The sequence below is a fragment of the Lemur catta genome, chromosome 13 (genome assembly GCF_020740605.2).
Source record: "Lemur catta isolate mLemCat1 chromosome 13, mLemCat1.pri, whole genome shotgun sequence".
NCBI lineage: Eukaryota > Metazoa > Chordata > Mammalia > Primates > Lemuridae > Lemur > Lemur catta.
The window spans coordinates 78,762,608-78,775,328 of record NC_059140.1 but is presented as its reverse complement, the minus strand read 5'-3'; the positions used below and the strand labels follow the sequence as shown (position 1 = coordinate 78,775,328).

Sequence of the window (12,721 nt, the reverse complement as noted above, 5' to 3'; positions counted from 1 at the left end):
ACTTATTTTTGCTTGGTATGAAATTCTAGGCTGTTAGTTTATTTCTTTTAGTATTTTCCATCGTCTTCTTGTTTGCATTGTTTTGATGTGAAACTGCTGTCATCCTTGTCTTTATGTCTCTTTAAGTAATGTGTCCTTTTCCCCTCTGACTGCTTTTAAGAATTTCTTCTTTATTACTGCATGTGAGCATTTCATTCTGATGTGTCTTGTTTCTTCATGTTTCTTATGCTTTTTGAATCTGTGGGTTTATAGGAGTAGGATCAGCAAACTATGACCTACAGGCCAAATCTAGTCCTCTGCCTATTTTTATAAAGAAAGTTTCGTTGGATCATAGCCATGCTTATTTATTTACAATTATCTATGGCTGTTTTAGTGCCACAATAGCAAAGCTGAATGGTTGCAACAAAGATTATGAGACCCTCGAAGCCTAAAATACTTACTACCTGGTTTACAGTCTATGTCAAATTTGAAAAACTGTCAGACGTTATTTCTTCAAATTTATTTTTCTAGCCTTTCGTCTGCTGTGCTTTCAGTTACACATAGGTCACTTGGAGTTGTACAAAACCTTTCTGAAGCTGTATTTTTATTTTAGCAGCTTTTCTTTCTTTCAGTATTTCATTTGGGGTATTTTTTTGTCACTTTGTCTTCGAATTTACTTCTGCACTATCTATCTGCCATTAATTTTCTCTTCTGCAATGTTGAATCTTCCATTAATCCCATTCAGTATACTTATTATCTCACACATTGTAGTTTTTGATCCCTAGAATTTCTATCAGAACATTTTTTATACCTCCCATGTTCCTACTTAACTTTGAGCACACAGAATACAGCTATGATAATTTTTTCTCCCTTCTTGTCTGCAAATTCTAATGTCTTTGTTCATTCTGGGTTGGATTTGATTGATTTATTTACTTCCTTATTTTGGGTAGTATTTTCCTGCTCCTTTGTTTGTCTGGTAATTCTGGACTTGGTGCCTGATATATGAATTTTACCTAGGTAAGTGCTGGATATTTTTTTATTCCTGTAAATGTTCTTAATTTTTTCTCTGGGACACAAGCAAGGTAACTGGAAACAGTATGATCCTTTTCAGTGTGACTTATAAGATTTGTTAGACAGGACAGGAGCAGTGCTAAGTCCAGGGATAATTATTGTCTACTATTGAGGTAAGAACTTTCTATATACTGTCTGAACCCAATGTTCCATGAGCCATGAGGGTGTCTAATCTGACATTAATTTTGTTTTTGAACTGGTTTCTTACATTCTTTCCTAAAAATTGCCTTACCCCAGGAAATTCTGGGTCACAGGCCAGATATGTTTTTCCCACATTCTTTTCTAGTTCTTTATTTATAAGTCTCTCTGCCAAGCATGCAAATAACTGACATATTTAAAACTGAAAGAGCAAAGCCTTTTGTTTTTGTTGTTCTATCATCTAACTAATGTGTACCCTTGTTTGACTGAGGCCAGAAATTTTATATTATTGAGATTTCATTTTTGTGCATTATCTGTTAAAAATTATTTTGACCAGGGTCAGGGTGTAAATGTAAAGGATCAGAATATACCATATAAAGTATGATATGAAATTACATTTAAAGCACTATAATTCAAAAATTAAAAATATTTTTGTCTTTTTAAAAAATTACTTCTGGTTCTGTTTCACTGGATAATTTAAGACTTCATAATTTTTATAACAAATATGTTTTAGTTCTATACATTTATATTTAATAAATTTATTTTTAGAATAATATTATTCTATAGTTTCACAGTCATTTCTTGTAAAAGTAGAATTTTAAAAATAGATTTTTTTCAATCTCCAGGAAAACATTTTAGCTTTGTAGCTGTTTTATACACAGCAAATATACTTCACAGTATGACAAATTTTTAGATTTAGATGAAAATACCATCTTGATTTTCTTGTTTTGTTTTCTTTTAGGAGTTTTGGATTCAATGTGTAAATGGTGTGGTCCACTCATTCATTATCTTCTGGCTTTCCAAAAAAATGCTGGAGAAGGGTAATGGATTTGTTGTTTCAAATATTCAGCAAGGAGTATGTTATTCTCACTAGAGTTAATGTTTTGTATGTGTGTCTTTCCACAAAAAGAGCTCGAGGACACAAAAATAGAACTTAGAAAAAAATAAAATATTCACGTAAATCTTATGTTAGGCATTCCTCTGGCTAACAGATTGCAGTCTGAACAAGTAACAGCTGACCTTTAGAACCCATCCTCTTTGCCTCTAACATGTCTAAATTGAGAACTAGTGCTTTTATTGTTAATCTCTAATATTTGAGTCAAGAATTCTGATGGAAAACACAACATTTCCAAAGAATTGTAGATAACCATTATAAATATGTTCAAAGAACTAAAAAAAAAAATCATGCTTGAAGGTGTGAAGGTATGAAGACGATGACTTACTAAATAGAGATTAATAAGTAGATAGAAATTCCAATAAAGAGCCAAATGAAAATTCTGGAGTTGAAAGGTGTAATAACCAAAATGGAAAATTTGTTAGATGGGCTCAACAGTAGATTTGAACTAGAAGAAAGAATTACTGAAATTTAAGTTAAATTAATAGAGGGTATGCAATCTAAAGAACAGAGCAAAAATAGGATGAAGAAAAATGACCAGAGCCTCAGAGAAATGTGAGAAACCTTTAAACACACCAGTGTAAGCACAATGGGAGTACCAGTACAAGAGGAGAAAATAATGGAGTAGAAAAAATTTTCAAGGAAATAATAGCTGAAAAATTCCCAAACTAGCTGAAAAACATTACACATCCAGGAAGATCAAAGAACTCCAAGTAAGATACATGCAGAGAGATCCACAACTACACATTGTAGTAAAAATGCTGAAAGCAGCAAAATAAAAATGACTCATTATGTACAAGGGAGCTCCAGTAAGAGTAACAGCTTTCTTCTTATCAGAGAAAATGGAAGCTGGAAGGCAGTGAGATGACAAATTTAAAGTTCTGAGATTAAAAAAAATAAAATGTCAATCAAAAATTGGTTGGTATGGCTAGAAAAACAATCCTTCAAAAATGAAGGCAAAATAAGGGCAGGTTTGGTGGTGCATGCCTGTAGTCTCAGCTACCTGGAAGGCTGAGGTGAGAGGAACACACAAGCCCAGGAGTTCAAGGCCAGCCTGGGGAACATAGCAAGACCTCACCTCTATTTAAGAAAAAAGTGAAGCCAAAATAAAGAAATTCCAAAATAAACAAAACATGACAGAATTTCTTGTTGGAAGACCCACTTTTCAAATAATACTGAAGGTAAAGGACATCTATGAAAACCCACAGTTAACATCATGCTTATGGTGAAAGACTGAAGGTTTCACTCTCAAAATCAGGAACAAGATAACAAATGTTATTTCTACCATTTCTATTTACCATTGTGCTGGAGGTTGTAGTTATTACAATTAGGCAAAAAAATGGAATTTTCCGGGTTAGAAAGGAAGAAGTAAAATGATCTCTATTTGCATATGACATAATTTTTTATATATAAAAAACTAAAGAATTTACTAAAATACTGTCAGAACTAATAAGTTTCTAATAAATTAAGCAAGGTTTCAGGGTATAAGATCAATATACAAAAATCAATTTTATTTCTACACAAGAGAAATAAGCAAGCTAAAAATGAAATTGAATCAAAATGAAAGAAATACTTAGGAATAAATTTAACTATCTTTGTTCTCTTTTTGGTTATTTTTAGTTTCTTTTCCCATGTTTTTAAGTTCACTGATGTTTTATTTAGCGGTGTCTCTGCTGTTAAGCACAATTCAGTGACATTTTCTTTTCATGTGTTACTATTTTTTATCTCTAGAAATTCTGTTTGGTTATTCTTCATATCTTTCATTTCTCACCTCATTATGTTCATATTTTTCTTCAAATTCATAAGCATGTTTGTAGTATTTACCTTAAAGACTTGTGCTAATTCTAACATCTCTATTATTTCTGGATTGGCTTCTATTCACAATTTTCTCTTGGTTATGGATCAAATTTTTGCTTTTTTTTGCATGTCATAATTTTATAACGGATGCTGTACATTCTGAATTTTATGTTGCTGAATAGTCTTGTTGCATACATTTAAACAATTGGACTTTGTTTTGGCAAGCAGTCAAGTTGCCTGTGGATCAGTCTGATCCTTTCAAAACTTGGTTTTCTTCTTTTGAAGTTGAGTCTAGTGTATCATTTACTCTAGGACAAATTTCGTTCCTTTACTGAGGTTATCTCATTTTGGGTCTCTACTGAATGCTTCATGTATGGAACAAGGTCTTTTCACTTTGCCTTATGAAGACTGGAGCAATTCCTAGCTCTATATTAGATCTCTCAATTTTTCAGCTTGCAGTGCTATAGTAATTCATTTTTCCATGATAGTTGCTTTTTGCTGGCCTTGTGGAATTTCTCAGTACACATAAGCAGATTGGCATTCAGCTAAGGGCTTATGAGGACTCCTCTGTGAATTTCCGGAGGTCATTCTTTGGATAGTTTCCATATTCTGTTCTTCAAGTTCCAACTACTTGGCCTCTCTAAAGTCCAATGTGTCTCATTAACTCAGCAAAAATGAGCTTTCTTTGGGCTCTCCCTCCCTGCACAGTAGTGTAGAAATTGCCTCCAGGTATGAAGCAAGGACAATGGTAGGACTCAATTTTTTACTCTTTCATGGATCAAAGTTCTGTGCTGCATTTTTCCCAATATCTGAAAAAAAGTTATTTCATATATTTTGTCGAATTTTCTAGTTGATTATAGTAGGAGAGAAAGCCCTGTTACTTCTTCATGGGTGGATGCAGACGTCTTGGTCATGCTTAATTTTTGTCTCTTGATCTGTCATGGACTGAGAAAGGTAAGTGAAAATCTTCTACTATCATATTTGTTTTCCTTTTTATTTCTCATAATCTATGATTTAGAAATGTTTATTATTTGTTGCACAAATAGTCTTACCTGTTTCATATTCATTGTAACTTGTACCATTTGATTTTACAAAGTATCCTTCTTTGTCTTGTATAATTCTTTTTGGTCTCAATTTCTTTGTAACTAATGTTAATATCATGTCTCATGCTTTTATTAATAATTTGTATTTTCCTTGACCATCTTTTATTTTTCAAACTTTACAAATTACTGTTCTAGGTGTGTTCCTTGTACATAGTATAGAATTTGGTTTTATTTTGAGATTCACTCTGAAATTTATCTTTTAAAAATAGATTTGTTTGAGACATCTCATATGACTTTGCATCTCCTGTTGTAATACAGTTTTGTAATCTTTAGTTATGAAATTGTTTTTTCTTGCTTTTTTGTGTAGCCTTCCAATATTCAGGAAGGTTTGAATTTTTGTTATAAGTTTATATAAAAATCACTCTATTTCTTTAGACAAATCCATTTGTTTCTTCATATGAATAATGATAAAATTATCATATTTCTCTTCCTTCTTCCTTCACTTTCCCCCAGCATTCCATTATCTTGCACATGGCATACCTTTGTACTGTTCAATATACTTATAATTCCATTTCTTAATTTGTTAGCTTTGAAGGTTCTTTATTGACTTGTGGTTATTACAGGTGAGACCATCTGCAAACTTACTCTACTTCTCATCTATGCCACCTGTGCCATAACGTATTATATAAAATCGCATCATTTGCACATTGTATAGGTACATAACAACACCCAGACTGATTATTCTAGCACATTTAGGTTTTTTCTTTTTTAGTCTTAATTCTACAGTTAAATATATCAAATGCTCTCAACAGGTCTTTTTGTTCCAGCTTCTCCAATCATTTCTTTGTTGTCTGGTTCTAATAGGATTTTGTTGCAATATTCTCTTGTAGGCATTTTTCATCTGGTAAGTTTTGCTGCTCTTTTCCACTCATTTCCTTTCAAACAGACATAAATGTATAGTATAATGAATAATAACCACACAAATCATGAAATAGAACATTCTGCCTCTTATAAAATAGTCTCTTCCTATGGGTGCTGTGCCAGTTTCCTTTATGTTGTTCTTCATGGAATTACGGTTGACCCTTAAACCATGCAGGGGTTAGGGGTGCTGCCCCTGTGCAGTCAGAAGTCTGAGTGTAACTTTTGACTTCCCAAGAACTTAACAACTTACCTTCTACTCTCGACCAGAAGCCTCACTGATAACATAAACAGTTGATTACCACATATTTTGTATGTTATATGTATTATATACTGTATTCTTACAATAGAATGAGCTAAAGAAAAGAAAATGCTATGAAGAAAATCATAAGGTAGAGAAAATATATTTACTATTCATTAAGTGAAACTGGATCATCATAAAAGTCTTTATCCTTGTTGTCTTTGTGGTGAGAAGGCTGAGGAGGAGGAGGAGGAGGAGGAAGAGGGGTTGGTATTGTTGTCCCAGGGGCAGGAGAGCTAGAAGAAAAATCCTCACAGAAGTGGACCTGTACAGTTCAAACCTATGTTGTTCAAGGGGCAACTGTTCCAGCTATTTGAAAAAGGTGTTTTTAAGGAGCGTATTTTTGCCAGTGTTTTCTGAGTTCTGCTCCCCTATGTCAGTTTTATAGTTACTTTATATCAGAGAACTTTTACTACCACTTACCAAGCACATTTTCTGTGCTCACCTTAACACCTTGGAAGCCCTAATTTAATTAGCTTCTGAATTTATGGATTTTTTTTGTCTCTGTTTTTGTGACATGGATTTTGTGGAGACTTTCTCTGTTTGCATTTTTGATTTTGTATAATATCCAGAAGGAAAGGAATTTCTGTTTCTCACCACTATGCTCATACTAGAAGTTTTCCTTCTGTCCCAGTGTAGCTTATACTTTGTCTCTCTCCTTTGTGAATGCATATCTGGACAATATAACCAAATATCACCTTCTGATGTAGTAGTTTTCTTCCCTTTTCTAGTCAATTACAATATTGTTCTCATCTGTAATATTATCCCACTCCCAGTAAAATTCACCGAGTTTAAGTCAATACACAATCCAGACCATGATAGTCACACTCCCAGCTGATCTAACCTGACCCACATATTTATCTGTAGTTTCCTTCAATCAAATGCCCTAAATATTTCCTTTCATGTAGTTTAAGAAAAGGCTATAAGCTTTGAGTATTTTAGTGGGTTCTAACTCAGGAGAAAACAGAATAAATGAGCTTCAAGTACGTGAGTATACTATTTGAATCAGTATTAGGGTCAGGAATTTGCACTCCAAAATTTCTATATCAACCAGGACCAGAGACCACCAATATATATTTGAGATTTTTTAAAAGTGTAAAGAAGATATGAATAAATCACCTTAATCTTGAGATAGTATTGATCCTTCACAGAGGATGAAATTCATAAATTTTATAACAGATTTAGCAATAATTGAAGAAAATTGTAAAATTATATCATAACTTTGAATGATCTGTTAGGCTTATTATTTTAGTAATCCTAGAAAAGAAATAGTGCAAAAATATGGTGAAAAAATTCTTAAAATCCCAATCTTGTTACCTAGCATTTCCCACTGGACTGTTTGACTTTCAAGGTAGAGGTATGGCCAGATAATTTAGATGCATATAAAACTAGGTTTAATAGTTACATTCATGTACTCCTTGTGATGTATTTATTCATTTGTTACTTAATATATCTTTAGAGAGAGTAAGAGATAGAAAAAGTGTTACAATTGTGATAGGCAAAGGAAGCATTGTTGTCATTGTCAGGGAAATTGAGAAACATGACCAATAATGGATAAATATTTTTTGGTGTCCAGTATGGGTTCCTGTGGTAAAAATAAATTTGATATCTGCTTTTTGGACTCTGTAAAGATAAAATGACTTTTTCACTTTTCAGATACTGTCTTACAACATGGTTACACTACAGACTATTTGTTTCTTGGAAATTTCATTTATACGGTAAGATCATCTATGTGCATTAAGTCACTTACCCTAGCTTTTAGTATAACAATTCAGGAATTATAAGACAACATCCCATGAACTTGTAGTATCCCTCACACTTCAAAACCTTTTCCAGGAAGAAACTATTATCGTGATTTCATATATACATATGTATATTTCTAGAAATGTGAAATGTAGAAATTGTAGAAATATGCAAATGTATGTTACCCACCTCCCCTTTTTTTGGTACAAGTAGGAGGATGCTCTTCTATATCTTGTTTTTGCACTACACAGTGTGCCATGGTGACCATTATAAATCAGCCTATAAATTATCTACCTCATCCTTTCAGGGCTGCTTGTGTGAATAACTCACTATTATTCATTTGGCCAATCTCCTATCAGAAGACATTAAAGTTGCTTTTGGCCCTTGGCCATTATGAACAGTGCCACAAAGACTATTCTTTATATGCATGAGTAAATATATCTGTAGTATAAATTTCTATAAGTGTAATTGCTGGATCAGTGAGCATTATGAATTTTGAAAGACATTATCAAATATTCCTTCAAAGAGGTAGCACAAATTTAGTGATAATAATGTCAGTTTCCCCAAGCATCCATGGGAAGTGGTCTTAGCATACTTTTTGATCCAGTAGGTGAAATTATATCCTATTGCAGTTTTGCTTTAAGAGTGAGCATATCTGCATAAGGTTAACAATCATTTCCATTTCTTTTTCTGAGAACAACTTGTTGATTTACTTTACCAATTGTTCTATTGAGTTATTGGTGTTTTTCTTATTAATTAAGAGTAATTGCTTATATGTTAAGGATGTTCTTTTTTTCTCATATTTGTTATCAAATATTTTCCCAGTTTCAGATTTTCACTTTTCATGATATTTTTGTCATGTCAATATATATTCTTTATATTATATAATAGTTGTATATTTTTAGAGGGTACATATGGTGTTTTGATACAAGCACATAATGGGAATTAATCAAATCAGGGTAATTGGGGTATCCATCACCTCAGGCATTTATCATTTCTTTGTCTTAGGAACTTTCCAATTCCACTCTTTTAGTTATTATAAAGTATACCCTAACTTATTGTTGACTATATTCACTTTGTTACACTATCAAATGTTGTTCATTCTGTCTACTAACTATATTTTTGCACCCATTAACCAGCTCTGTTTCATACCCCCACCTCCCCACTACCCTTCCCAGCCTCTGGTAACCATCATTCTACTGTCTGTCTCTGTGAGATCAATTGTTTTTAATATTTAGCTCCTACATATGAGTGAGAACATGCAAGATTTGTCTTTCCGTGCTTGGCTTATTTCACTTAACATAATATTCTCCAGTTCCATCCATGTTGTTCCAAATGGTAGAATTTCATTCTTTTTATGGCTATATAATATTCCATTGTGTATACATGTACCACAATTTCTTCATCCATTCATCCATTGATGGACACTTAGGTTGACTCCAAATTTTGGCTATTATGAATAGAGGTAAAATAAACATAGGAGTGCAGATATCTTTTCCATATACTGATTTTACCTACTTTGGATATATACCCAGCAGTGGGATTGCTGGGTCATATGGTAGTTCTATTTTCAGTTTTTTGAGGAACCTCCATACTGTTCTCCATAGTGGTTGTACTAATTCACATTCCCACCAACAGTGTACGAGGGTTTCCCTTTCTCAGTATCCTCGCCAGCATCCCTTATTGCCTGTCTTTTTTATGAAAGCCATTTTAACTGGGGTGAGATGATATCTTATTGTAGTTTTGACTTGCATTTCTCTGATAACTAATGAGGTTGAGAATTTTTTCATATACCTGCTGGTCATTTGTATGTCTTCTTTTGAGAAATGTCTATTCAGATCCTTTGCCCATTTTAAATTGAATCATTTGATTTTTTTTCCGTTGAGTTGCTGGAGCTCCTTATATGTTCTAGTTATTAGTCCCTTCCCAGATGGATATTTTCCATTATTGTATCCCATTCTGTGGGGTGTCTCTTCCCTTTGTTGATTGTTTCCTTGGCTGTGCAGACACTTTTTAGCTTGATGAGGTCCTTTTGTCTAATTTTTCTTTGGTTGCCTGGGCTTTGGGGCTATTACTTGAGAAATCATTGCCCAGACCAATGTTCTGAAGCATTTACCTAAATGTTTTCTTTTAGAAGTTTCATAGTTTCAGATCTTAGATTTAAGCCTTTAATCCATTTTGATATGATTTTTGTATCTGGTGAGAGATAAGGGTCTAGTTTTATTCTACATGTAGATATCCAGTTTTCCTAGCACCATTTATTGAAGAGACTGTCCTTTCCCCACTATATGTTCTTGGCATCTTTGTCAAATATAAGTTCATTGTAGATGTGTGAATTTATTTCTGGGTTCTCTATTCTGTTCCATTGGTCTACATGTCTGTTTTTATGCCAGCATCATGCTGTTTTGGTTGCTATACTTCTGTAGTATAATTGGAAGTTAAGCGATATGATTCCTCCAGTTTTGTTCTTTTTGCTAGGACGGCTTTGGATATTCTGGGTCTTTTGTGGATCTATATAAATTTTAGGATAATTTTTTCTATTTCTGTGAAGAATGTCATTGGTATTTTCATGGAGATTGCATTGAATCTGTAGATTGCTTTGGGTAGTGTGGACATTTTAGCAAGATTGATTCTTACAGTCCATGAGCATGGAATATCTTTCCCTTTTTTTGTGTCCTCTTCAATTTCTTTCATCAGTGATTTATAGTTTTCATTATAGAGATCTTTCACTTCTTTGGTTAAGGTTATTCCTAGGTATTTTATTTTATTTGTAGCTATTATAAATGGGATCACTTTCTTGGTTTCTTTTTCAGATTCTTTACTATTAGTATATAGAATCGCTGTTGATTTTATATCCTGTAAGTTTACTAAATTTGTTTATCAGTTCTAATAGTTTTTTTGGTGGAGTCTTTAGGTTTCTCTAGATATAAGATCATATTGTCTGCAAACAAGGATAATTTGACTTCTTCCTTTCCAATTTGGATGCACTTCATTTCTTTCTCTTGTCTATAGTGGGTATCCATGTTTTGTTCCAGAGCTTAGAGGAAAGACTTTCAATTTTTCCCCGTTCAGTGTGATATTTGTTGTGGGTCCGTCATATATGGCTTTTATCATGTAGAGGTGAGTTCCTTCTACATCCAGTTTTTATCACTGAATTTATTGAATGCTTTCTCAGCATCAATTGAAATGATCATATGGTTTTTGTCCTTTATGCTGTCAATATGATGTATCACATTGATTGATTTGTGTATGTTGAACTAGTGTTGTATCCCTAGGGTGAATCCCATTTGATCATGATGAATAATCTTTTTAACGTGTTGTTGAATTTGGTTTGCTAGTATTCTGTTGAATATTTTTGCATCTATGTTCATCAGAGATATTGGCCTATGGTTTTCTTTTTTTGTTGTGTCTTTGTCCAGTTTTGTTATTAGGATGATACAGATTAGAATGAGTTTGAAACTATCCCCTTCTCATAAATTTTCTGGAATAGTTTAAGTAGGGTTGGTATTAGTTCTTCTTTGGATGCCTGGTAGAATTCAGCAGTGAAGCCATTAGGTCCTGGGCTTTTTTTTGATGGGAAGATTTTCATTACTGTTTCTATATCATTACTTATTAATGGTTTACTAAGGTTTTGACTTTCTTCCTAGTTCAATCTTGGTAGGTTGTATGTGTCTAGGATTTTATCCATTTCTTCTAGGTTTTCCAATTTATTGGCATATAGTTGCTCACAGTAGTCTCTGACAATCCCTTGGATTTCTGAGTGTCAACTGTAATATCTCCTTTTTCATCTCCAATTTTATTTATTTAGATCGTCTCTCTTTTTTTCTTTGTGTGGCTAAAGGTGTATTGATTTTGTTTATCTTTTAAAAAACGTTTTGTTTCATTGATCCTTTGTATTTTTGTTTTAATTTAATTTTTTGTATTTTTGTTTCAATTTCATTTCTTTCTTCTCTGATCTTTATTATTTCTTCTACTAATTTGGGGTTTGGTTTGCTCTTATTTTTCTAGTTCTTTGAGATGCATCATTAGGTTGTTTATTTGAAACTTTTTTGAGGTAGGCACTTACTGCTATAAACTTTCCTCTTATTCCTGCTTTTACTGTATCCCATAGGTTTTGATATGTTGTATTATCGTTTTCATTTGTTTCGAGAAATTTCTCAACTTCATTCTTAATCTATTCATTGCCCACTGGTCATTGAGAAGCATATTGTTTAATTTCCATGTGTTTGTATAGTTTCCAATGTTCCTTTTATTTCTTATTTCTAGTTTTATTCCCTTTTGTTCAGAAAAAGTACTTGGAAAGATTTCAGTTTTTAAAATTTTTTTAAGATGTTTATTCAAAGTCCAAGGGCTCTTTGGTCAGCAGGTGGTGAATCCTGCCAGGACTGGGTCCTTCCCTTCAGAGCATATCTCCTTCTGGCCCAGGGTGGGTCCAGAAATGCCATCCAGGAACTAAGGCCTGGACTCAGGGGCTTCAGGAGTCTGGTTGGTACTTAATTTTACTGTGGCCGACTACTTCAACACTCAGTGTATCACTTGTCTTACTCCCTAAGAACCCACCTTGTGACAAAATCATACTTAACAAGAAACGTTGAAAGCTTTTTCTTTGAGATTGGCAATAAGACAAAGATGCTCATTATTATCACCCCTCTTCAGCACTGCAGTGGAGTTTCTAAACAGTGTCATAAGATAAGAAGATGAAATAAGAAGCACAGTCGTCCCTCCGTATCCACGGCGGATTGGCTCCAGGATGCCCGTGGATATCGAAATCCATGGATGTTCAAGTCCCTATAACCTACGCACATCCTCTCATATACTCGAAATCATCTCCAGATT

At 33.4% G+C, this 12,721-nt stretch overlaps 1 protein-coding gene across 1 annotated transcript in view; it reads left to right on the top strand.

Moving 5' to 3' along the window:
• Nucleotides 1-12,721, top strand: part of LOC123649097 (phospholipid-transporting ATPase IB-like) — a 106,271-nt gene that overhangs the window by 78,179 nt on the left and 15,371 nt on the right. Inside the window, exons 29-30 of the mRNA XM_045567009.1 lie at nucleotides 1,931-2,009; nucleotides 7,799-7,860. Of these exons, the coding sequence (XP_045422965.1) occupies nucleotides 1,931-2,009; nucleotides 7,799-7,860 (141 nt within the window). The remainder of the gene's footprint in view (nucleotides 1-1,930; nucleotides 2,010-7,798; nucleotides 7,861-12,721) is intronic.